Raw genomic sequence first — 24221 nt, 5'->3', positions numbered from 1 at the left:
GAGTCATGCCTTCATTTACCATGTGTGTATTCTGGGGTGTCAAGCTGTCCTCCAGAAGTCATCCTTATGTACAAAGTGACAGGTGTGTCTGGGATTCAGGCGCTGTCCTGCTCATGCGAGGGTCCTGTGGTCAGGATGGGGCAGCCACCAGACACATGTGCATTAATGAGCTGAATCTTCCAAGGGCCAGCCCTTCGGTGCAGGTGATGCTGGTCATAGCCCATAGTTTCAACACATTAGCTCCTTTTATGGTAAGAAAAGTAAGCCATAGCAGGAGGCTCTATGCTCCAGGGCAGAGGAGAGGGCAGGCACTGAAGTTAAAGTTCCTGTGCGGCATCGGGGTCCTCATCCACGCTGCATGCTCTCAGATACAACGCTGCACTCCTTGGATGCAACAGTCTAGAAATAGTCCAGAAACATGTTCATGGGATTCAATGTTATAGTAAAACACAGCAGCCCTTCCCCGAAACAGGCACCAACTATATCATAGGGTAAAATACACTGTGCATTGCTGGAGCCAATGGATGCTGTCAAATAAGTCTCACTAAATTAAATGTGTGGCAAGAACCAGGCTTGATGGATCACTTTTGTGACCCCAGCACTCTGGGAGGCTGAGGCAAGAGAAGCCTAAATTTAAGATGGTCCTGGGCAGTGTAGTGAGCTACAAGAAATAAAAAAGGGTTGTGGATTGAAAATACTGCTAAGGACCTGGGTTCAGTACCCAGTACCCAGTGCCAACGGAACAGAACAAGGAAACCCTGTCTTTCACCAGTGTAGACCAGGCAGGTCACTTGAGGTTTGAGCAGCCTGAAGAAGAGCTGCAGAGCCGTGGACTGGGTTAAACATGTTTTACTCAGCTGCTCAGCCAGCGTCCACCTGGGTAGCCCCTCTGCAGCCCTCACCACTGTACACTCCCAGCAGTCCTTGGCCGCTTAGTCTCCATTTATACCAGATTGACCTCAGTGGCCACGTGCCAGTAATGACCTTGGTTATGTAAGTTGTTTACACCTGTCAGCATCGACCTTGGCTACAGATGTTATTTACATTGAGCTACTGGGAGAGGGTCTGCCCTGGAGATCCACTGACAGGAATCAGTGAGCCCAGATGTCACCTGCCCCAACCTGAACCGTCTTAGCCAGGGCTACACCACCTCATGGCTGATGCCCACTACAGGCTGCAGTTTGTCAGGGCCATGGCTGAGCTGGACAGGTGGATGTGAAGGACGAGAGCAGGTAAGAAAGATTCCAGCGCTGGCTGTTCTTTGCATGGTTCAGCCACTCCTCTTAACAAACAATAAAGGTTGTTAAATTTTAAATAATTTCCACATTTCAGAAGCAGGTAGGTCAGGCTGTGACAATTTTGCAGAGGAGGTGCTGGCAATGGATTTTGAGGCTCTGACCATGTAAGCATATGTTGTACTATGGAGCTGCACTGAACCCCATGACTTTTGCTGACCATGACTCGAGTGCAGGGCTTGCTGGGGAGTGATTCCCAGAGGTGTACTGTCCCCTAACATCACTGCTCAGGTGAGGGGTCCTGACGGGTCTCTCTCTTCTTTCTATGCTTCAAATATCCCTATTCAAGCAGCAATGGCCGCTTGAGTAGCTGGAGACTTACTGACGTCCCACACTTCTCCTTGGTGCACATTGTCAGCTGATCAATGCCACGTGACACCGTGAAGGGAGCTGAGGGGAAGCGCTGTGAGATGGCCTTAGGCTGCTCCTGACTTTCTAACTTCAACGCAGCACTAGGACACAGCAACGGCTGCTCAGACAAGCAAGCACCCGACAGGTCCACAGCCAACACGGCAAGCACATGCCAGACACAGGTATATGCGTGCTTGGCAAACAACACGGAGGAACGGGCTATGAACTTAAATGGTCAACTCAGCGTGGCTTACGATTGAAAATTCACAAGTTGTGTATTTCTGAAATTTTCACCAAAGCTTTTCAGACTCTGGTTTCCCACTCTTAACTAAACCAAGTTAGGAGAAACTGTGAACAGGGAGGACGACGACAAATTCACACAGTGGAAAGCTAATCTGCCTTAAAAGGAAAGATGTACTGATGTCTGCAATGCTGTGAAGGAAACCGGAGCCTGGGACCTCAAGTGAAATAAGCAATCAGAAAGCTAAATGGTGTAGGATTCCACTGCGATGACTTTTTGAAGCGCTCAAGTGCATAAAGATACAACATAGAACGGTGGGTGCCAGGGGCTGTGGGGAGGAAGGAATGCAGGCTATTGTCTAAGCAGATTAGGGCTTCAGTTTTGCCTGATGAACAGAGCTATGGATGGTCAGTGGGCTGTTGTGCATTATAATACATTGGACACCACTGAAAAGTATGCTTAGAAATGGGTAAGATGAGGCTGCAAGTGTAAATCACTAGCAGAGTATCTGCTGACTATAAGCAAAGCTTGGAGTTTGATCCATGGCATTAGAAAAAAGAACAAGCATGGTGGAGGAAGATGCCACAAACAAAGTAAGATGGATGCTCACAGGGCTTTGATCATTTTGCTGGAAGAGCCGAGAGGCAGACCTGTGCCTTCGTCACCACGGCGGGCTCATGCATTGGATTCTGCATGTGCCAGAGCAAATGCCTGACTCCTGGTGAGCAGCAGGGAAACCTTCCCGAAGGCCTTGGTCCATTCTTCCTGATACAACGGGCTTAGAAGCCCAGCATGGTCATAGGCACCTATATTCCCTGCACTCTGGAGGCTGAGGCAGGAGGACTGTTGTGAGTTCAAGACTGGGCTGCAGAGTGAACTGCAGGCCAGCCTGAACTGCATAGTGAGACCCTGTCTCAAGAAGACAAAAGACAAAAGACAAAAGAAACCAACAAAGAAATAAAAAACCTGGGACTATGAGAACTATGAAAAAACCTCACAGTTCATGGAAGCAGCCTGGCCTAAGTGGGTCCTGGGACTGCCTCAATATGACGCCGAGGAGATAGAAACTCAGTTCCTGAGGTTCCCATGTCGGTGCACTGTACCAATGGAGTGCACCTCAAGAAAACCCCTGGACACCGAGGTTCTACTGCGTATGCCTTGGTAAACAGTGCCCATTGTGTCAGTCACCGGCTGTGGCTGGGAGAACTGACCATCTGGGTGACTCCTCAGACAGTGCAGCTGATCCTTGTCTCCGTCTTCCTGGACCCCAACCCTGTGCCTTTCAGTGCTGTTAGCTTGCATCTGTACTGTGTCATTGTAATGAACCATAACAACACATACAAGAACATTGCCATTTCTACTGTATTTTCTAGCTACTCACTGAACCTGAGGGGAACCCTGGGGACCTCCAATACCATCCAGTAACTCACCAGAGACTGTGTTTACTCCCAACAGAAACCCCTTCACACTCAGCCCCTATCTGATACCCATGGAGCTCAGACTGCTGTCTAGGGTTTGCTACTGACTCAGCAGCCCGTCTTGAGTCTCCATGGGTGACATGGGGTGAGCTGTCACCTGCTGAGCATCATTAGGCACATTTGTCATGTGGTGACTGCAGTGATCAGGTTGGGATAGATAAGGCACGGAATCAGGGTGGCTTTAGACACATGGAAGAAAACATCACACATGGGCTTTGAGTGGGGAGGTTGGGAGGAGACACCAAGCAACAGTCACAAGACTGGTTTATTGTACATGAAGTCTCTCATCTAGGATAGAATTGGCGGTCGGGTGCATCCTCTAGTGGGGCACAGCACAGAGCTGGTACAGAGGTGGAGATACTAGGAAGTAAGGTACACCAAGGTCACTTGGCTGGGGCTGCCCTTCAGACACAGAGAAGCTGATGCCACAGCTGGGAGGTGAAAAAGAGGCCATGCGGGCCAGGGGTCCCCGAGGCACATGCGGTGCCCTGTGGGAGGGGACAAGGCTCATTTAGACAGAGGCCTGAGCTCCTTCCCACCACGGCACCCTGGAAGCAAGCCAGGTCCACTACAATCACCTGCAGAGAATGGGAAGAAGGCCTCACATTTCACAAAGCAGCCTCAGTGTCCAGGAAATGTCCAGGAAGTGGAAGGGCTTCTCCCAGGCAGTCTCATCCTTCAGCACTGAGGACAGGTTGGCGAGGAGGATAGTCCCCTGGCAGAGATACACAGCATGAATGTGGCCTAGATGCAGGACACAGGAACCGTGACACTTAATATCCACAAGCACACTCTATGAGGTGCACACAGTCTGGTGGGGTACAGAGTCACAAGGAGCCTCTCAATTATCCATCAGTCCCAGAAGCTTCTCAGGACCATTCACGATCACAGGGCAACAGGACAGGGCTCCTCAAGGGTACCTATACTCCCACTTTTCCCCATGTGCACAGGATTCTCCAACAACTTGTCACTTGGGTTAATTCATCCTCCAACACCCTGGGGGATCAGCGGGCACAGGGCAACACTGGGGGTAGCACCACATACACAAGAGTGGCAGCACCAATGGTACTGGGGCCAGGGGACAGAACACTTCCTGACCACACCTGGCAGTGGCCATGCTGGGAAAGAAGTGTGTCAGTCCTACCGTGGGGATGAGGAAGCCCTGCACCTCAGTGTCATAAGATGTCACGTAGGGAATACTCTTTGGATGATGTCTGCAAATTGCTGCACCTCGTGTATCACAGCATCGGTAGAGGGCATGTGGGCCTGGTCCCCATCTCTGGGCAATGTTCCTGTCCTATCACTTCACTGATCTACTGCTGCACACGGCCAAGACAGAGAAGCATCTCGACAGGAGTCATGCCCTGGAGATTCGGCCCTCATTTGCACACCCCAGTATTAAAGGTCATGTCCCTATGAGAGGGACATCCATGCTTCAGTATCCTTGGCCAAGCCTCTGCTTTGAGCCATGGGTTTACCAAATAAACTTTAAACCCCTGTCATAATTCAGTTCCCTTCAGTTCCCATCCTTCCAAATCCAGTTCATGCTGCAAATCTGGGTACAGGATCATGAGGAGCAGAGTCCAGGACATTGTGATTGATGTGGTCACTATTCCTGCACCAAACAAGTCAGATATGACTAGACAAAGGTTCTCATCATTGAAGCTGCCCTCGGAGTTCCCCTGGGCCTGAGACAGGCAAGGTGTGGCCTCAGGGGAAAGTGGGAGGAATGGCTCAAATGGCCCCATGCACCACCCCTCAGTACACGTGCAGGGTCTCTGGGAGGTGCTGAGACCCCACAACTCCCAGAACACTTGGCTCACAGACCCTGATCACTTCTCACAGTCCACTCTCACCTGATGCACCTCAGTCAAGAAAGCATCAGTCAGATCTCGGGGAGGCTGGTCTGGGTCCCAGCCTGTGATGTGCTCAGCCAACAGCTCATTATTCAAGGCCATGAAGGACCTCTGTGCACGCAGGACGTCGCAGCCACCCATGGGATGTGCATGAGCAGGGGCAATGAGTTCAATACCTGTGACAGCACAGAGGGAGCCTGGGTGCTTCCTGTGCTCCATACTCACAGGAGCCATGTCACACCCAGCCTCCTCCATGGTGACCCAATGCATGACGCTCTACACTTTTGCCCCCTCCCTCCACTGTGCCAGCATCAAAGCTCTCTCTAGCTGCTGAGCTGCCACAGAACCTCCTACCATGGAAACCTCAGGAGCTTGTGTCATTGCCAGCACGGACACAGGCTCTAATCCTCTAGGCAGCCCTGAACCTCAGCCACCTCTCCCATTACTGCTGTCTGATTCACCACCACCAGCCCTTTCTCCCTGCAGTGATCCTCCCTGATGCTTTCTTCCAATTCCTCCTGCAGGCACCTTATTCTGTCAGACCCTTCTGCAAGTCAGACTCCCTTCAACCCAGCACCTGAAGCATCCAGCCATTGTCCTCCCTCACGCTGTCCTCCAGCATCTCTAACATCCTCATGCTGGTCATGTCATCACATTCAAAGTGGCCTGCACAGATAAGGGAGGCGATCATGTTGCACACTGCTTTGTTCAGCAGGGAGTTGGGGCACAAGGGCTGCCTGGGAATAGAAATGCAGGTCATGCTGCTGCCCTTCTCCCAGTCACTTGTGCACATGATTCACTCCTTGCGTCCCTAAACCCACTGCCCACCAGTATGGTTAGCAAAAGCAGCACAGGGACAGGCGTCCTCCTCGGTCACCCACTGCTCCAGGGACTTTTTCCCCAGGCCGAGTTGCACAGGGTGGACATATAGAAGTGCCGCTCTCACATCAGGTGGGCCCATAGGGTGCCCCGATAACCCCTGGAATGGAGAACTCCAGTCAGGACCAGAAAGTACTAACCTGTGCCCTTGCATCCTCTCCTCATTCTTGCCTGCTGATCAGACACAAACATGGTTTCTACCACCGTGCAACAGCTCCTTTTCCAGGCTTCACATCCAGAAGAAAAGGATTTCCACTGTCCCTTCAGCATATTATCATACCCGGTAAGCCCTGTCCACCTTTAGTCACTGCACCCAAGGCTCTGCCCTGATGCCATCTGTGCCCTATTGACCTTTAGTTTGGGCTTCTATCCCAAACCCATTACTTCCTTGCTGGGAATTCTTGGCCGATCTGAGGTGTCCTCGCCATGGTCCACTAGAGCCTCCCGCACAGCCGCCAGCCTGCTGAGCACAACCACTGGAGTCCAGGCAAACTGCAGGCTGAACACATCCCAGAACTCGTATCGCAGCTGCAGGTGGAGGGACAGGCCGCCTGTGATGCCGGGGTGACTGCCACAATGCATGTCCCGGTCTCACTCCCAAGGTGTGGAGCCCAGTTCGAAAAGTACAAGAACCAGCTGTACTACTGCTTTTTTTCTTTTTCTACATCTTTATGGTAGTGAAGATGCTACTCACAGCATCAGCTATACTAGACAAGCACTATGCCCCCCACATCTAGTGTCTGCATGCTGCTGTCACGTCGTAAATTCACCAAGGTCACTTTAGGTCTAGATCTGATCACCCAGCTATGATCTGGGCAGAGTAGAGGAGTATCAGCCAGGTCCATCAGCCACCCATTTTTCAGATCAGAAAACTCAAATACACAGATGAGAGCAGACATGGCCAGGACCACACAGCAGCCAAGGGCTCTGCTGTTGATCACAGCACCTCTCTCAGTATCAACTGCCTGACTGAAATGCTGCTGAACACCCTCTCGCCCTGTTCCTCCAGCCACAAGCAGTTCCCTCTGATGTCAACACAAGGGATTTGGGTCCTCTGAAACTTCTATTCCACCCAATCGGGAACCAGTCTCGCTGCCACATCTTGCCCAGCCTGGACCAAACATTTTACCAAGGTGTACTGGATAATAATTTGTAGAGTACGAAAGACCAGTTAAGGAGCCCGCTAGATCTGTTTGTCTCTCCTGGAGGAGACAGAGCTCTGCCACGGGCCCCTGGCTCGCTCTTCCCCAGCGCTCCAGCACTGTATTGCACTGGAGCCTCCACAACTTCCTTTATATTTCAGGTCTACAAGTTCGCAAGAGTTTCCTGTGTTCATAGGAATGGGTTTTGGGAGGAGACTGGATCATGGGGTGCGCTACTCATTAGGGGGATAGTCCATAGAAAAATCCACAGCGAAATATGCTGTCAGGAGGCACAGCCTGGTCAGAAGAGGGGGTAATTGGGATTGTGACCTAGCAGAGTATGTGTCCTTCCTTAGCTCCTCTCCTCTGTCTCTGCTTCCCCTGCCTTGAAGCAGGCAGCTTTTCTCTGCAAACCCTTCCACCACGCCTTTCCTGCATGGCAGTCAGCAGGCTGTGCACCCAGTTCTTTAAAAGCTGTGAGCTAAAGAAACATGTCCTGCTTTAATTCATGGTTGTACAGTAATGTGTCCGGGGCAAGGGACAAACTATACAGCACCTGAAAGATTTCACAGCCAGAGTGTATGGACCAGGCATGTGTGGTGACAGACGTCTCCACTTGAAACTGGCACTTTTCCCTTTGGGGACATCTATCCCTAAGTTCCTTCATGGGAACACAAAGCCTCCTGCCACAACCACTGTGCTGGTTCTGTTTTTTCTGCCAGCCTAAGGACCACAGAGTTCTGCCTGTATCCTGCTTCCTCACAGGTGTGCCTTCCACATTCAGGACAGAGAGAACAACACAAAAAATTATGGCTTTCTCTTTAATTTAATGGATTTGGAGGCAGGGTCTCACTGTATAGCTCTGACTGGCCGTGAACTCACAGCAATTTTCCTCTCTTGAATACTGGGATTACAGGAACATGCCACCATATTGAGTTTTGAAAATACTTGCTCCCCTAAGTGTATCCTCTAGAAGTAAAACATAATCCTACATTTGAAACACTATCCTTGACAATGGAGGTGCGTTTTTCAGGGCCCATTTCCTTTCTGTTTCAGACAAATTAATAGGATGAGGGGTCTGTGATTTTGCGCACGGAAGAACATTCTTAGACCAACGGACTCAAAGCTGAGATCTTTATTCTTCAGAACTATGAGCCTGACAACAGTGTCATGCAGCGCTGTCCCTCTAATGCTTAGAAATCACACACCAAGCTAGCAGGTTAGTATTGGTCAAATTTATGAAGACCTGACACAGACAGCATGAGGGATGAGGGGTGACTTCAGCGCATGCTAACATGACCTGTTCAGGCAACTGGCCTTTGAAGTCTCTCACTCTGGTCGCTCTTTACACAATTTTGTTCCCTGTAGGATCATTCACACATTTCATGCCTGTGCTCTTAAGGTGAGCCTATAACCATGTTCAGGTTTTACAAATTCAACAGCACATGCAAAGCGGTTCCCACATCTCAGAGGCCCATCCTAGGGTTGCCTCCCATATATCTAGCAAAAGAATGCAGTCAGAAAGAATTCTGGGACTCTAGTTGATAGGGTACATACTTGAGTATTTCAGGAAATAGATAACTAACTTTATGTTACGTAAACACAGAAAGATGATCAGGTAGATGACAAGAAACAGGATAACTGCTATTAATTGAATGTTTCAGCTGAGACCTATGAATGCTCACTGTAAAATAACTTGTATGTTCTGTGTAAACTTTCTGAATATTTCCCAATAAGGTAAGGAGGGGCATTTCTTCAGAGGTGGCCAGTGACCTGAGAATACCTTTTCTGTGGAAAGGGACAGCAGAAAACAAACACTCCTGGCTCCGCTAAACTATGAGGTGGAGCGAGCTGGAGATTTAGTGCAGGGGCACAGCGCCTGCCTGGCAAGCGTGAGATTGTGTGTTCAATCCCTGGTACCAAAAAAATAAAATAAAATCAAGTCTTGGGTGGACCGCAAGACAAAAGGTGCTGCACTAGCAGTCACATTTGCCAGCCACCGCCTGACCCCACTGGGCTCCAGACACCTGCAAAACTCCCATCAAAGCCGCCCATTCACGTGGCGCAGGCCTCCCTCCTGCCTCCTCCGGGACAGAAACCCCCACTTCCGCGGAGCTGGAGAATTCTCTGCGGCGATTCCCAGACCCAGCTGCCCTCACCGCGTCCTGCATCTTCTCACTCCGAGCCTCTGGGAAGCCCTCCAGGCATCTGCCCTTCAAACAGCGCCCAGCTGCCACTGCAGAGCCTCAGGCTCAGGTCACAGGGCCACAGCGCGACAGCGACACCTGCTGGGCGGCCCTGGACCCCCGCTCCTCCCCTCTCCCGGTGCAGTGGGAGCCCGGCCCCACCCCGGGGCAGCGGGAGCCACCAGGTACCCGCGGGGCTCGGCACTGCGGTGCTGGGAGCCGCCTCCGCCCTTCCGCAGGACACAGCGGCGGCCTCCCGCTCAGCCTTCTGCACAGAGCGCGGCGGCCGAGGACGCGGCGGGACTGTGGCGGCCCTCAGGAGGCTGGAGCCTGGAGCCCCGGCTCGCGGTCTCCCGGGGGGACGGTCCCTGCTGTCCCGCGCGGGTCACCCCTACCTCGAGGAAAGAGGTGGCGGGGCGGAGAGCAGAGACTGAAGCTGCAGGGCTGCACCACAAGGATGCTGAGGAGAAGCCTCTAAGGGGGATTTTACCCCAGCCTGCTCCCACAGTCCTCTGGGACTTGTAGTCCGCTAGCGTGCGCAGAGCCTGCTGGGAATTGTATTTCCTCACAATGTATTCGGGGACTTAGAGCGGGAGGGGATGGAGCCTCAGAGCTATTTTAGGCCCCAAGAAATGCAGTAAGAATTTAGAAAGCAGTAAAAAAGTGACCCATCTCATGCGAAGAAACATCAGAGTCATACTTGGTTGTTTATCACTGGTGATGGAGATCCAAAAGCATAAGATGTCATATTTAAATACAGAAAGCACAGTAAACAGACTGTCAACGAAATTTCCTCTATGTAGCCAAAGTACCATTCACAAATCAAAGAGAAGTCGGGACACTGCTAGCGAAACAAAAGTTGAGGGAGTTCATTATCAGCCAACCTGCCTGACTTGGAATGTGCTGTAGAAGCAACTCTCCAGGCTGAAAAGAATTATACTAATCACTAACTGGTAATCAAGAAGAAACATCACAGGACAGAGCAACAACATAGGGCTGAGGATTTAGCTCAGTGGCATAAGTGCTTGCCTCACAAGTGCGAGGTTGTGAGTTTGATCTCCGGTACCAAAAAACAAAAAAGAAGGAAAAACAACAGAAGCAAACATGAAAGTCAGTACTGTTGAACTTTGGGTTTGTTTTTCCTCATTTCTTCCCTTCTTTAACTGAAAACAAATACATAAAGCAGTTAGCCATCTATATTAGTAAGTGTGTAATGAGCACAGGTCTCACATGGGTCAATAGCAATATAATGATGCAGAGATGGAAATAGTTCGGAACCGTGCAGTTCGGAAACTATAAAACATAACTTACTGAAGCAGAGCTCACACACTGGCAGGCTCAGGAGGCTCAGACAATAGGATCCAAAGTTCAGGCCGAGCCAGGTGAAAATGAGAATGAAAAATACAACTCATTTAAAAGAGCATCACAAAGAAGGAAATCCAGCAAGTAAGCAATCCAAGGAAGTGAAGGACATAAGCACTGAAAATAAAACCTTGCTGAAAGACGTTAAAGGAGATGTCAATAAAGATTTTAGGGGAAAAAATGAAGAAAATAAATAGAAAAAATCCATGAGTAATGGATGATACATCCTGCTACCTGGAGGATAAAGGAGTTTAGAAACTTAAGGAAGTAACTCTGCAGGGGTCAGGGTACTCAGTATGTAAGCACCCTGAGCCTTGACAGGAGGGCACAGACATGGGGGTGCCGCTTATAATCTAGAGAGGAAAAGAGGCTTTTCCTCCCCGTTTGGCTCTTGTTGCCTTGGTGTCTTCTGCCACCTTGATGTGCTGCCCCAGTGCCAGGCCACCCAGCCTTGGAGCCAGCTGATCATGGACTGAAACCTCTGCAAATTGGTTCTGCAGACAAGGCAAGAAGGTGAAAATACACAAATTGGACTTCATGAGAAGTAAAACCTAGTGTGCAACTGAAGTCACTATCAGCCCAGGAAAGAAAACTGTGAGAAAATCATTTTAGGCCACATGTGACAGCAGTGTCCCACCTGCTGAATGAGTAGCACACAGCAAAGGCATGAGATTGACCACACTTCTCAGGAAAGCTCACGACTTACAACTTATGAATCATCAGTTTCTGGAATCTGCATGGAACGTGTTCAGACTGTGATGCCCACCTTTAAAAGACACTGAGGAAGGAGAGACAGTGCGGTTGGGGGCCCCTGGGCATCCACACAATGAAGTTACGCTGCCTTCAAGCAAAGGAGCAGTGACACCTGCTGCCACATGGAGGAATCCTGAGGACGATGCCTTACCTGAAAAGTCATGAGATTCCTCTCTGATGATCTCCCCATGGCCACTGGGGTCAGACTCAGAAACAGAAAGTAGACTGGTGGTCACCAGCAGAGGGGCAGAGGAGGGGATGGGAGCCACTGTCACAGGGATTTAGAGCCTCAGTTTTCACAGCTGGAAAGAGATCAGTGGAGGGGCAGTGCTGAGGGCTGCAGGCTACTGAGTACACTGGGAAAAGGGCCTGGGTGGAGCTCAGGGGCAGAAATGCACAGAGCCTCAGGTTCCCTCTCAGCACACCACACACATTGGCAGGCCACACACACAGCAAAAGACCACAAATGCAAAATGTCACACTTTAAGGAGGTACCTTTATCATTAAAAAAGAAAAAAAGAGACACTGAAGCGCAAGTGATTATTTTGCTCTCAGAGCCAAGAGGAGAGGGCCAGGCAGTAAGTCACCTAAGCTGCTGGGATACATCAGTGCTGCTGACAGCAAGCGGATGTCAGACTCCAAACCCACTGCTGGGAGCCTTTGCTGAGGCCTTTGGACCCCTTTCTGATGAAGGTTCCTTTACACACCTGGGGCTCTGCAGCACGCCACAAGCTCTACCTGTGCCAGGTAGGAGTTTTCTTTCTTTGCATCACAGTGGGAGCCTTGAGCTGTCTCACTGACCCAGCAGTACAAAGACTGAGTCAGGGATGTCAACCACATGCAAAAGCCAGCCCCATAGGACAGAGCCACAACAAAAGCCTCGGTAGCAAGGTCCTACTAAGCTGCCCGATGGCCAGTGCCACCATGTGTGTCCCACCCTGCTGCTGGGAGCACTGACCACGTCTGCGACTCTCCTCAGAGAGCACAGCTGAACCCTCCTGCCGGCTTCCTGGATTCCACCCTGAGCACCTTTTCCTGCTGCTGATTCAATCTCTCCTTGCCTCTGAAAAAACAGAAGGATGAGTGTGACAGCTTCCCTGGTTCTGAGACCTTGGGGGATTCTTGGGGACCACCAGGAGCATCTGCCACCTGCCAGGGACTGGGCTCATTCCCAGTACAAGCCCAACCACAACTGCCTCAAACCTGACACGCATGGAGCCCATTTGCTGCCTGGGCTTTGCCACCACCCACTGGTAGGGATGGGTGTCAGGGTGGCCTGAGGTGAGCTGTCATCTCCTGAGCATCAATAATATCAGTTTGCTTGTGAATTGCAGTGGCCGGCAGGGTGGATGACACAGGGGACCTGGCTGACTCAGACAAGAGGGAGTCAGGTGGTACGCTGGCAGAGGCAAGACTGGTTTACTGTGGCTCAGGGCCCCAGCTGGGGGGAGGATGGGGCTTTGGTGCCTCCTCTAGTGGGCTACAACACACAGTTGGTAGGGGAGTAGAGACACTATGAAGGAAATCACACTACACTCACTGGGCCAGGGCTGCCCTTCAGGCACCGAGAAGCTGAAGCGCTGCAGCAGGGAGGTGAAGAACAGGAAGAGCTCCATGTGGGCCAGGGGCTCCCCAAGGCACGTTCGGGGACTTGTGGGAGTGGACAGGGCTCAGTCAGACTGCGGCCTGGGTGTCTCCCCAGCAAGGCACCTTGAAAAGGGGACAGGGACCAGACATCCAAGAATCAGGCCCCTGCTGAGAATGGCAAGAAGGCTTCACAAAGCTGCCCTCAGTGTCCAGGAAGTGTCCAGGGTGGAATTTGAGGGGCTTCTCCCACGTGGTCTCATCCTTCAGCACGGATGACAAGTTGGCGATGACTGTGGTCCCCTGGCAGGAAATACACGGGATGAAGGTGGACTAAGGTGGGCACAGAGAGCCCTGCCACTGAGCATGCACAAGCATACTTTACCTGCCTCACACCTGGGCCATTTGGTGTAACCTTCAGTGCCCTCTCTGATCCTGTGCCAGGGTCAGGGCACACAGTTCCCATGGGGCTCACACTGCTACCAGTCCCTTCATGAAGTGGCTCTGTCAACAGTTACTTCTTTTTCTTTTTGGATTTTTTTTTTTTAAAGAAACACTCTCACTGTGTAGTCCAGGCTGGCATTTAACTCACTACAATCCTCTTTCCTCTGTCTCACAAGGGCTGTGATCACAGACATGTGACACCCCCCGGCTGGAAACTTCTTTACTACATTGTCCCAGAGACTCATTGGGGACAGGGAGGCACTGTCTGTGCTCAACATCACATGCAGCCAGCCTGGGCCTGGCAGCACCAGGGGAATCCACTGGCCAGGCTGGGGAAGGAGGGCCCCAGACCTACCTTGGGGATGAGGAAGCCCTGCACCTCAGCGTCACGTGACGTCATGTGGGGTAAACTCATTGGGGCGATGTCTGCAAAGCGCTGCACCTCGTGAATCACGGCGTTGCTGAAGGGCATGCGGGCCTGGTCCGCCATCTCTGGGCACTGCCCCTGCCCTATCACTTCATCGATCTCCTGTTGCACACGGGCTGCACAAACAAGAATCCCCAAGGGGGGGTCAGTCCTGGAGGCAGTGTCCTGACCCTCTACACGCCTGTTTTAAGGGCTGTGTCCAGGTAAGCAGGGTGTCATGCTTACAAGAACCTGGGAAGCCTTTTCTTGGAGCCAAGAGTGGCCTTCAGTTACTCCTGAGGACCCTGCACTACTCTTCCTTCCGCATTCTCCCCCAGCCTCTGCTGGGCTCACGCTGCTCATCCGGGTGCAGGATCATGAGCAGCAGGGCCCAGGCCAGCGTGGTCGAAGTGGTCACCATCCTTGCCATGAGCAGGTCAGACACAACCAGGCGCACGTTCTCATCATTGAAGCTGCTCTCAGGGTTTTCTGGGCCTGGGCCAGAGAGGGTAGGTTTAGGGGGAAGAGGGAGGAAATCCCCCATGAACCCATCCTACATCCACCCACTAAGGTGCTGGGTCCCTTGAGATACCCAGGCCCACCTCTCCTGCTCTCACCTCACTGGATCCCCAGCACCCATCCCCGCTTCATCTCTGGCAGCTGCCCCTCACCTTCTCCAACTCATGCAGCAAGGCATCAGTCAGGTCTCAGGGTGGCTGTGCTGGGTCCCGAGTTGTCCTGTGCTCTGTCAACAGCTCATCCAACAGATCCAAGAAGGCTTTCTGTGCAGGCAAGGCCTTCTCAGACACCCCAGGGATGCACAGGAGCATGGGGACTGCGTTCAGCACCTGTGACGGCCACAGAGAGACTCTGGGTCCTTGCTGTGTTCAGCGCTTAGCTGGACCAGCTTCAGGTCCCAAGCTCCTCAGGGACGATACAGGGGCTGCCCATGTCACTGAGACCTGTGTTCTCCACGGTCTCTGCTGGCTTGTGCTGCTGCAAGGAGCATGCTACCTTGGAAATCTCAGGAGCGTCAGTAGCTCCCAACATGGACAGGAGACCCTCCCGGGAGTCCTGACCCTGGGCCACCTCTCTGTGACTGTTGTCTGATATTCTCCACCTTCTGCTCTTTCCACTTGGGGTGTCCTCCCTCAGGTGCCTTGTTCCTGTCGCTGATGTATGCAAATCTGCCTCTTGCCCAGACTGCCCGGAGCCCCGCACCTGGGGAACCAAGCCAGAGTCCTCCTTCAAAGAGTCCTCCAGCAGGTCCATCATCCTCATGAAGCCTGGGTCCTCATACTCAAAGCGGCGGGCATAGATGAGAGAGGCAATCACGTTGCACACGGCTTTGCTCAGCAGGGTGTTGGGGAGAAAAGGGCGTCCTGGGAACAGGGATATACCTCATCATTTCATCCTTTCTGTCACTCTCCTGCCTTGTCCACTCTTGGTGCCCCTTGGCCCATCACCCACCGTCCTGGGAGGCAAAGGCGGCACACAGGCAGGCGGCCTCCTCGGTCACCCACTGCTCCAGCGACTTCTTCCCCAGGCTGAAGTTGCGCAGGGTGGACACGGAGAAGCGCCACAGCTCACGCCAGGCGGGTCCATAGGGTGCCAGGGCCACATCTGTGCATGAGGCAGGCATGTGAGTGATCAAGGGCACTGGTCACATTCTCTGTGCCCTCACTTTTCCAGAATTCCCCCAGGGACACAGGGCCGTTCCTTGTATCCCTGACCACATCACCCTTACCATTAGGCCCTGGCCTCCCCCTGGCCACTTCCCCCAAGTCTTACTCTGAAGTCATCTGTGCCCCTCCATGCTTTCTTTGCCTTTGGAACTCGATCTGAAGCCCAAGTGCTCATAGGTGGGAAAGGGTGTCCGTTCTGAGGTGTCCTTGCTGTGGTTCACCAGCACCTACCGCACGGCTGCAAGTCCATTGACCACGACCACTGGAGTCCAGGCAAACTGCAGGCTGAACATGTCCCCAAAGCGACTTCAAAGCTATATGTGGAGGTCAGGGTACTTGTCACGCTGGCAGCCCCAAGATCACATAAAACAAGGACCACCATGTGCCTTTTGCCTTTTAGCAGTGTGGGTGGAACGCCTGGTCCCACACAGGAACCCAGGTCCCACTAAGCCCCAGGATATCGGGTCCCAATGCTAGGGGTCACATCCTCTGATGTTCAGAGCAATCACTTTAGAGACAGATCTGACCCCCACCCCCAGCTATGACCTGGATGGAATCAGGACACTGTATTTGGCCTCATCAGCCTCCCAGGTTACAGACGAGGAAATCAAGGTAGTGGAATGAGCAGAGAGGCCCAAGACCCCACTGAGTAAATACCATGAAGCAGGTCAGTGGCTACCTCTGAGCCTTACCTTCCTGCCTGAGGGCAGCTCAGGGGCCTGGCCCCACTCCGCTATCCAAGCACCTTTCCGTCTGATGTCAGCAGGAGAAACTTGGGGCTTAAACAAATTGTGCCCTACACACTCACTCCCAGGTCCACTGACTGTCCACTCCACTCCTGTCCTTAGAGAATCCAAAGGGTCCCTAGACCTTGTAGTCCCCTCCTCTAGGAACCTTGGCCCACTGCTTCCTCTTAGGGTCCCAGGTCCCTGTCCAGCCCACGGTTTTTCCTACCACCCATTGTCCGGAGATGGGGGTCACCATTACCTCTGTCAGTGCTGCCTCCACCTCCCTCACCCTGTGGCAGGAGTATGCCAGGTTCTCAAAGTCCACCTGCAGCGGGTTGCCCAGCCCTGGCACTGGCATGGGGCCTGGTGGGTAGGGAGCAGCCCAGCACTGGCACGGGTGCATCAGGTCCACCAGGAGCAGGAAGCAGCCAGAGCCATGGCCACAGAGTACAGTGCATCCCCAGTCAGCCGCCCCATGGTTTGTGTTAATTCCCAACACAGACCCCTCTGGACACACAGATCCTGTCACCACTCACTTCCCCAGGACCAGGAGACACACTCCACCACTTAGATGTGCAGCAGACCGCCTATACTCAAAAAAGCTGAGGCTGCCCTTTGTCCTCTGGCAGGAACCAACCGCTCTGTTGACCATGCAGCCACAGGGTGCTGGAGGGAGCAAAGGCTGGGGGCCGAAGTCTCTGCCCTTCTCGTCTCTGCACGCGATACCAAGGGGAGGGGAGCAGATACCTGGCAGGAGACCAGGGGATGATCACACTCATTGTGTTATACTGAGGTGACCCTGAGGCACCATGGGAAAGAGACACATGCATGCCTGCTCCAAGTGCATGTCTAGAGTGGGTACAGAGATGTGAGAGAACTGACATGCCAAGGTAGAAAAGCTTTGACAGCCCTGGGGACAGTGCCTCAGGCTGCAGCAGGACTTCCTTGGGGACTTCAGGGAGGACTTTGCTGGCCGATTGAGAGCCACTGTAGGTCAAGATGGCCTGGCTGGGGACTGAGGCACCACTGAACCATCCTGTTGCATGTGTGAGAGGCAGCAGGATGCAGACAGATGCAGTGTGGGATCTGCAGATCTGGCGACCAGGTTCGAGGCCACTCAGCTCACCAGAAGGCCAAGGCCCATTATTGTAGTCAGGGATTACAACGAGAACAAGACAATAAAGGACACATAATTTATAGTATTATTTATGACAGTCACCCAAAGAGTGAGTACAAGAAATGCAGGAAATCTGCCCACACACCAAGACCCAAGGAATCCAGCCCAAGGCCTGGATCCAACAGCAATGTTGTGCATGCATCCAGCTATTGTAGTCAGCGGTTGTGCAGAGAACAATTAGAATCAGGACATGGAGTTTATAATATTATTTTTATGATGGTCACCCAGAGTTAACACAAAGAAATGCAGAAAATCTATCTGCAACACTAAAGACAGAATATTCAGCCAAGGGCCTGAATCCCACAGCAATGTCCCATAGGAGTCCAGATGAAGACCCAGAGCTCATGACAATGCCTCCCCTGAGTCCAACTGGAGGTCCAGAACCCACAAGAACAACTCCTGTCAGTCTCTTTTATGGATCCATGCCAGGAAGGCCCAAAGGTCAGTGGTGGAAGCTAGAAAGTCTCTGCCAGTGGGTGAAGGAGCTGTGCTGGTAGGGTGAGGATTCTACACTGGAGCTGAGCAGTCACACTCACAAGATCAGGGTTGTCTTGAAAAGCACCACCGTTGTCCTCAGCAACACAGAGGCCCCGAGCTCCTCCAATGATAAGCACAGTCAGGTACATGCCAGGAAGCCAGTGTGACAAATTCATCCTGAAGACCAATCGACACGTCTTCCCCTCCTGAGCCAGGAAGCAATGCTCGATGTGAGGACCAGAGCTTCTCCAGGAGAACCAATGGCTCAAACAGCAACACATAGGAGAACCCACAATGCCTCAGTGCCTCAATGCACCTTAATGCCTAGCTTTTCCTTTTCCACATCTCTATGCTGGCAACTTTCCTCAGGTGGGACATCTATGCTCAGCACCATGCTGATGTAATCCAGCTGCTGTTAAACTGACCATCAGTTTTTAATCCATAACACAAGCTGAAGACCTAGCACCCATGACAATGACTCATGTAAATCTCTTTTACGGATCTGTGCTGGGGGACCCCAAAGGTCAGTGGTGGAAGCCATAAAGTCTGTGCCAGCGGAGTGAAGGATCTGTGCCAGTAGTTTGGAGGTTCTGCACTGGAGCCACGAAGCGAAGCGACACTTAAAGTAAGAACCAGAGCTCCTCTGACAAGTAGCACAGTCATCCTCAGTGATAACAGGTCCCGAGCTCCTCCAATAATGACAACAGCTGAGTTCCTACCAGAAAAGGAGCTTCACAAGCTCCTCCAGGAGAGCCCACAGCAACTGGAGAACCAACCCCGTGGAGAACCGGTGGCGCTCCTCTCCCGCTCCAGTTCTCCCTTTATTTGGCAGCAATCAAGTGGGCCGACCACGCTGATTCAGTTCAGCTGGTGACACAAGCTGACACCAGTATCAATCTGCCACACCACTTACGCCTGGCACTTCTCAGATCCAGCCTGTGCCTCCCTCACGGCCTCAGCCAAGTGTGCCCACCCAGCTGGCATCGACTTCCTACCCAAGAACATCAGAGACTCACGGCAGGGCTGGCAGGAAGGTCCAGGTGTTTGGCACAGGGCAGGACTGCCTTCATTTAACGTGTGTGTGTTTTGGGGTGTCAAGCTGTCCTCCAGAAGTCATCCTCACATGGGTATGAAGTCACAGGCGTGTCTGCAATTCAGGCAGTGTCCTGCTCATGCCAGGATCCTGTGGTCAGGGTGGGGCAGCCACCAGACACATGTACATTAATAAGTCTTCCGGGCCAGCCCTTCGGTGCAGGCACTGCTGGTCATAGCCCTGTGCTTCAATTCACTGATGCCTCTTGCAGCAAGAAAAGTAAGCCACAGCAGGTGGCTCTGTGTTCCCAGGACAGAGGAAATAGCGGGCACTGAGGTTAAAATTCCAGGGTAGCATCGTGGTCCTCATCTGAGCTCTGTGCTCTCAGATACAACGCTGCACTCTTTGGACGTGATATTCTAGAAATGACCAGTACAGCTGCTCCTGGAATTCATTGTTTTGGTAAAACATACCTGCCCCTCCCCCAAACAGGCATCACCTACATCCTGGGGGAAAATAATTGGTGAGGCCTGTGGATGCTGTCACGAAAGACTCAGTACTTCCAATTAATGTGACAAGACTGGGCATGATGGCTCAGTCATGTGATCTCAGCACTCTGGGAGGCTGAGGCAGGAGGAGCCAGTTAAGAGGCCTGAGCAACCTAGTAAGCTGTAAGAAATAAAAAAGGCTGTGGATGCAGCACACTGCTAAGGCCCCTGGGTTCAATACCCAGTGTCCAGTGCCACCAGAATAGAACACGGAAACCCTGTCTTTCACCAGTGCAGACCAGGCAAGTCACCTGAGGTTCGAGCAGCCTGAAGAAGAGCTGCAGAGCTGTGGACTGGGTGAAACACCTTTTACTCAGCTGCTCAGCCAGAGTCCACCTGGTTAGCCGCTCTGCAGCCCTCCCCACTGTACACTCCCAGCAGTCCTTGGCCGCTTAGTCTCCATTTATACCAGATTCACCTCCATGGCCACGTGCCAGTAATAGCCTTGGTTATGTAAGCTGTTTACACCAGTCAGCATCATCCTTGGCTACAGATGTTATCTACCCTGAGCTGTTGAAAGAGGGGCCCACCCTGGAGATCCACTGACAGGAATCAGTGAGCCCAGATGTCACCTGCCCCCAGCCTGACCCAGTTTAGCCATACCTACACCATGTCTCGTGCTCCTTCTGGGGACCTTGGGGATCCTCCTGGGGGGCCGTGGGGCTGACGGGCACTGCAGGCTGCAGCCTGTCAGGGCTTCTGCTGAGCTGGGCAGGCGGATGCAAAGGAGGAGAGCAGGTAAGAAGGATTCCAGCGCTGCCTGTGCTTTCCATGGTTAGCCAGTCCTCTGAATAAACAATCAAGGCGGTGAAATTTTACATAATTTTCACATTTTGGAAGCAGGCATGTCACCTGTGATCACTTGGAGAGGCAGTGGTGGGCATGGCCTTTTGAGACCCTGCAGAACGTATTTGTGTTGTACTGCGGAGCCACACTGTGCCCTGTGACTTCTGATGCGCATGGCTCAAGTGTGCAGCCTGCTGGGCCAGTTAGTCCCCAGAAGTGCGCTGTCCCCTGATAGCACTGCTCAGGTGAGGGGTCTTGAGAGGCCTCTCGTGCCTTCAAATGTCCCTTTTCAGACAGGACTGGCTGCTTGGGCAGCTGGAGACTTCTCCACTGAAAACAACTTCCTATTAAAGTTCGAGCACGTTTCCCAGTGTCCCCTCCTTCCACAAACAGGTGCTACCCAAATCCTGGGACAGAGATGCCCCCATTCTTCACAACTGCATCTGCCTCAGGCTCATTGCTGTGGTCACTGTGCAGCCGGCGTTGGAAACCTTCTCATGTGCGAGGATGCCAGGAGCCTTGGACACACACCAGGAGGGTCTCAAAGCCTTATTGCTGAAGGGTTCTTCCCTTGTGCGAGTCAACATGGCGCTGCAGGGCGCCTCCCTTCAGCGCTGCCTTTCAGGTTCTCACAAAAAGCAAGTTGAATCTCCCCCGCCAAAAGCCTCCAATTAAACTACAAGTTCATTGCAACAGATGACTCATTCTCCAGCCCACCTCATACAATATATAGACATTGGTTATCTAATGAAGCCATGAAATTTTCAAAACCCTGTCACAGAGATCAAGCATCTTGCATTAAAAATCAGCACTTGGAGTTTTGCAAAAGAAACAATAAATAAATACAAAGAATCTAGGCAAGTATGGAAGATCTTCACTTCATGAAACATGTCTGCACTGCGAGCATCATCCCCAGTGGCTACTGTGTCATTGAAGCTAAGAATCCCTTCACTGTTGGTGAAGAGCTGCCCTCCTGCTGCTCCCAGCCAGCATCGTAAAAAGGTGCACTGATGTCACAGCACAGCAATATTCAGGCACTGTTGCTACTGATAGTACAAAACCCAGCTCCATAAGTTTACCGATGTTGACAACAAGGCGACGATGTTGTTGTTTTCCTAGTTTATTTTTCAGGGGGATGTGCAAGAGGATACATTATGTGAATTTTTGTTGCCAACCTATTCTTTACCTGTAGAACTCTGCCACTCTTTGAATGATGATGATATATCACAAAACAGAACTGGTCATTTTGTGTCAGAATAGTCATGGGTGGAGCAGCTGCCTGGACCTGACAGCTTTCAGGTTTTACCATATGGATCAAAGAGGTTGCTTTCGAGTGTGGGGGCATGTACTGTGCCAGCCACAGAGACACTGGCGAGCTGAGAAACGTCACCTAGCTTAACACACTGTGGCTAAAATGAGCAACCACATTAAAGCACATGTCCTTAACGCACCTGTTTGTGCAGCTCTGTGAGGAGCTAGACCCAGTGCACAGATGATGTCTTTTCTTACACACAGAAGTGAGATGGTTATCTAAAGGCAGATCACCAGCCAGAGTTTTTGAGTGACTCCTGAGGTTTCTTTTAGAAAAAATCAGTTGATACTGAAAGCACATTTCAGTGACAAAGAATGAGTTATAAAACTTCCTTGTGTGACATATTCAACCTGCTGGACAAACTCCAATCTGTCACTTCAGTGGAGAACAACTGTGTTCAAGTCAGCAGATAAAGCAGCTGCATTGAAAGCCACACTGGAATTACGGGGGTGATGAATGAACGCTGGGATTTCAACATGTTTCAGACATTAGCAGAGAGTGTAAAAGAGACTGAGCCAGGGCCTTCTTTCTCTCAGCTGGTGCATGGTTGCAGTTATGAATTAAAAATGCATGGTCAACTTAACACTCACTAAATTAAATCAGTATGGCACTGAGTGTAGATGGGCCACCTAAGGAAAGTTGCCAGCATAAATACAGGCATGGAGAAGAACGAGGCATTGAAGGTTTCTCTAAGTGTTGCCTTCTGGAGCCCTTGATTCTTCTGGAGGAGCTCGTCCTGGCTAGCTTCCTCGATATGAATCCAGTTATTCTCATCAGAGAAGCTCAGGATCTCGTCACTGAGAGTGGCTGCGATTCATTTTGGAGGAGCTCTGGCCCATACACTGAGCATCGCTTCCTGGCTCTGGAGGGGAAGATGTGTGCTGTTTAATCTCCAGACGTTGTCATGCTGGCTTCCTGACATGTGCTTGACTGTCATCGTTGGAGGAGTTTACAACCTCATTGTCACTGAGGATGGCTGTGGTACTTTTCAGGGGAGGCCTGGCCCTTGAGTGTCATACTTCCTGGTTCCAGTGTAGAACACTCCACATACTGGCACAGATCCTTCATCCTGTTGGCATAGACTTTCTAGTTTCCACCACTGACCTTTGGGCCTTCCCAACACAGCTTCATAAAAGAGACTTGCATGAGTCATTGTCCTGGGTTCAAGGCCTCCAGTTGGACTAGTGGGAGGCATTGTCATGGGCTCCAGGTCTTCAGCTGGCCTCATAAAGGACATTACTGTGGGATCCAGGCCCTTGACTGTATTTTCTAGGTCTTATATTTAACACTGGGTGACCATAAAGTAATATTATAAATTTTATGTCCGGTATGTAATTGTTCTCCTTGTAACTCATGGATACAACAGTTGCCTATCTTACCTTTCAAAAGAGTTTGTGCATTACTTCCCAACCACAAAAGACCTCTGACCGGGAAAGATACAGCTTTGTGCCCATTTGTGTATGAGCAGGATAAACTGACTTTGTCCATGCTAGAAGAAGGTCAGTGCATGAGATCACAAATGACATTTGCCTTAAAAGTATCTTTGAGATGACCTCAAATCTCCAGAGATTCTGGTTTAGGCTAAATATCCTGAGACTTCCCTCAAAGCATTTAAAGCCTCCTTCCATTTCATGCATCCCGAGGGAAGCAGGGACTTCTGAAGTGACAGCAACCAAAAGGAGACCATGGAATCAGCTGGACCAATACGCTGCAGGTGTCACTGTCTCTCTTCATGCGGATTGGACCATCGAGTTGGAGGAAACCAACCTCAGGGCTCCCAGTGATTCTCCATTATGGTGTGCTGTATAATTATCTCATTACATATTATAGGGTAATAATAATAGAAATAAAGTGCACGGAAAGTATAATGGACTTGAATCACCCTGAATCAATTCCCATACTTCTTGTCTACAGGAAAGCTGTCTTCACAAAGCCTGTCCCTGGTGTCAGAAAAGTTGGAGAGCGTGAGAACTAAACAACGTGGGCACTGCACACCCACAGACTGAACTTCCATGAAAATCCTGGATTCTGAGTTGCACCTAGCATGGCCCACTACGTGTCCCACCTGTTGGCTGGGACAACTGATCATCACCTGGACTCTACTCAGAAAATTGGACACTTGTGCCAGCCTTCCAGGAACCCCCCACTGCCCACCCTGCAGCTGACTGTCATCTGTCCTAAGTCACAACACTGAGTGTGGCAGCTTTCTAGTTCTACAAGCCTTCTGGTAACTTACTGCACCTGAGGGGACTGGGGAGCACCAGTGCCATCTGTCACCCTGCCAGGGACTGGGCTGGTTCTTAGAGGAAACCCACTCACACTTGGCCTCATCCGACACCCATGTGGCCCGAGCCACTGCTGAGGGTTTGCACCAACTCAGTGCTGGTCTTGGGTCTCCATGGGTGACATGCGGTGAGCTGTCACTGCTGGGCATCGTTATAACCACTGCCTTGTGGACACCTGAGCTTCTTTTAGGATGGATGAGGCAGAGGGTCAGG

The 24221-nt window shown here is 51.6% G+C and overlaps 2 protein-coding genes and 1 pseudogene across 3 annotated transcripts in view; all 3 read right to left on the bottom strand.

Moving 5' to 3' along the window:
* The window catches only part of LOC100718953 (cytochrome P450 2D17-like), a 131369-nt gene extending 121411 nt beyond the window's left edge, over positions 1 to 9958 (bottom strand). The window contains exons 1-2 of one of the 2 annotated variants that reach the window (XM_063243844.1): positions 9824 to 9958; positions 5799 to 5887 (exon numbers count right to left, since the gene is read on the bottom strand). The gene's annotated coding sequence lies outside the window, so the exon portion shown is untranslated. Of the gene's footprint in view, positions 1 to 5798; positions 5888 to 6049; positions 6159 to 9823 lie in introns of those variants that run through there. The other variant, XM_063243845.1, reaches the window with a different exon arrangement.
* On the bottom strand, positions 30 to 14617 carry LOC100724476 (cytochrome P450 2D16-like; annotated as a pseudogene).
* Positions 14230 to 24120, bottom strand: LOC100724756 (cytochrome P450 2D17-like). The gene is made up of 5 exons (XM_063243847.1): positions 15894 to 24120; positions 15448 to 15600; positions 15199 to 15359; positions 14649 to 14825; positions 14230 to 14472 (listed from the first exon to the last, which is right to left on the bottom strand). The coding sequence occupies exons 1-4, from the start codon at positions 16042 to 16044 to the stop codon at positions 14685 to 14687; spliced, it is 606 nt and encodes a 201-aa protein (XP_063099917.1). The 5' UTR covers positions 16045 to 24120; the 3' UTR covers positions 14230 to 14472; positions 14649 to 14684.
* Between the last annotated feature and the right edge of the window lie 101 nt (positions 24121 to 24221).

This window comes from Cavia porcellus, unplaced genomic scaffold (assembly GCF_034190915.1).
Source record: "Cavia porcellus strain 051 isolate PalLab524CR breed Dunkin Hartley unplaced genomic scaffold, mCavPor4.1 scaffold_40, whole genome shotgun sequence".
Lineage (NCBI taxonomy): Eukaryota > Metazoa > Chordata > Mammalia > Rodentia > Caviidae > Cavia > Cavia porcellus.
The sequence above is the reverse complement of the archived record's forward strand: the minus strand, read 5'-3'. Positions and strand labels throughout refer to the sequence as shown.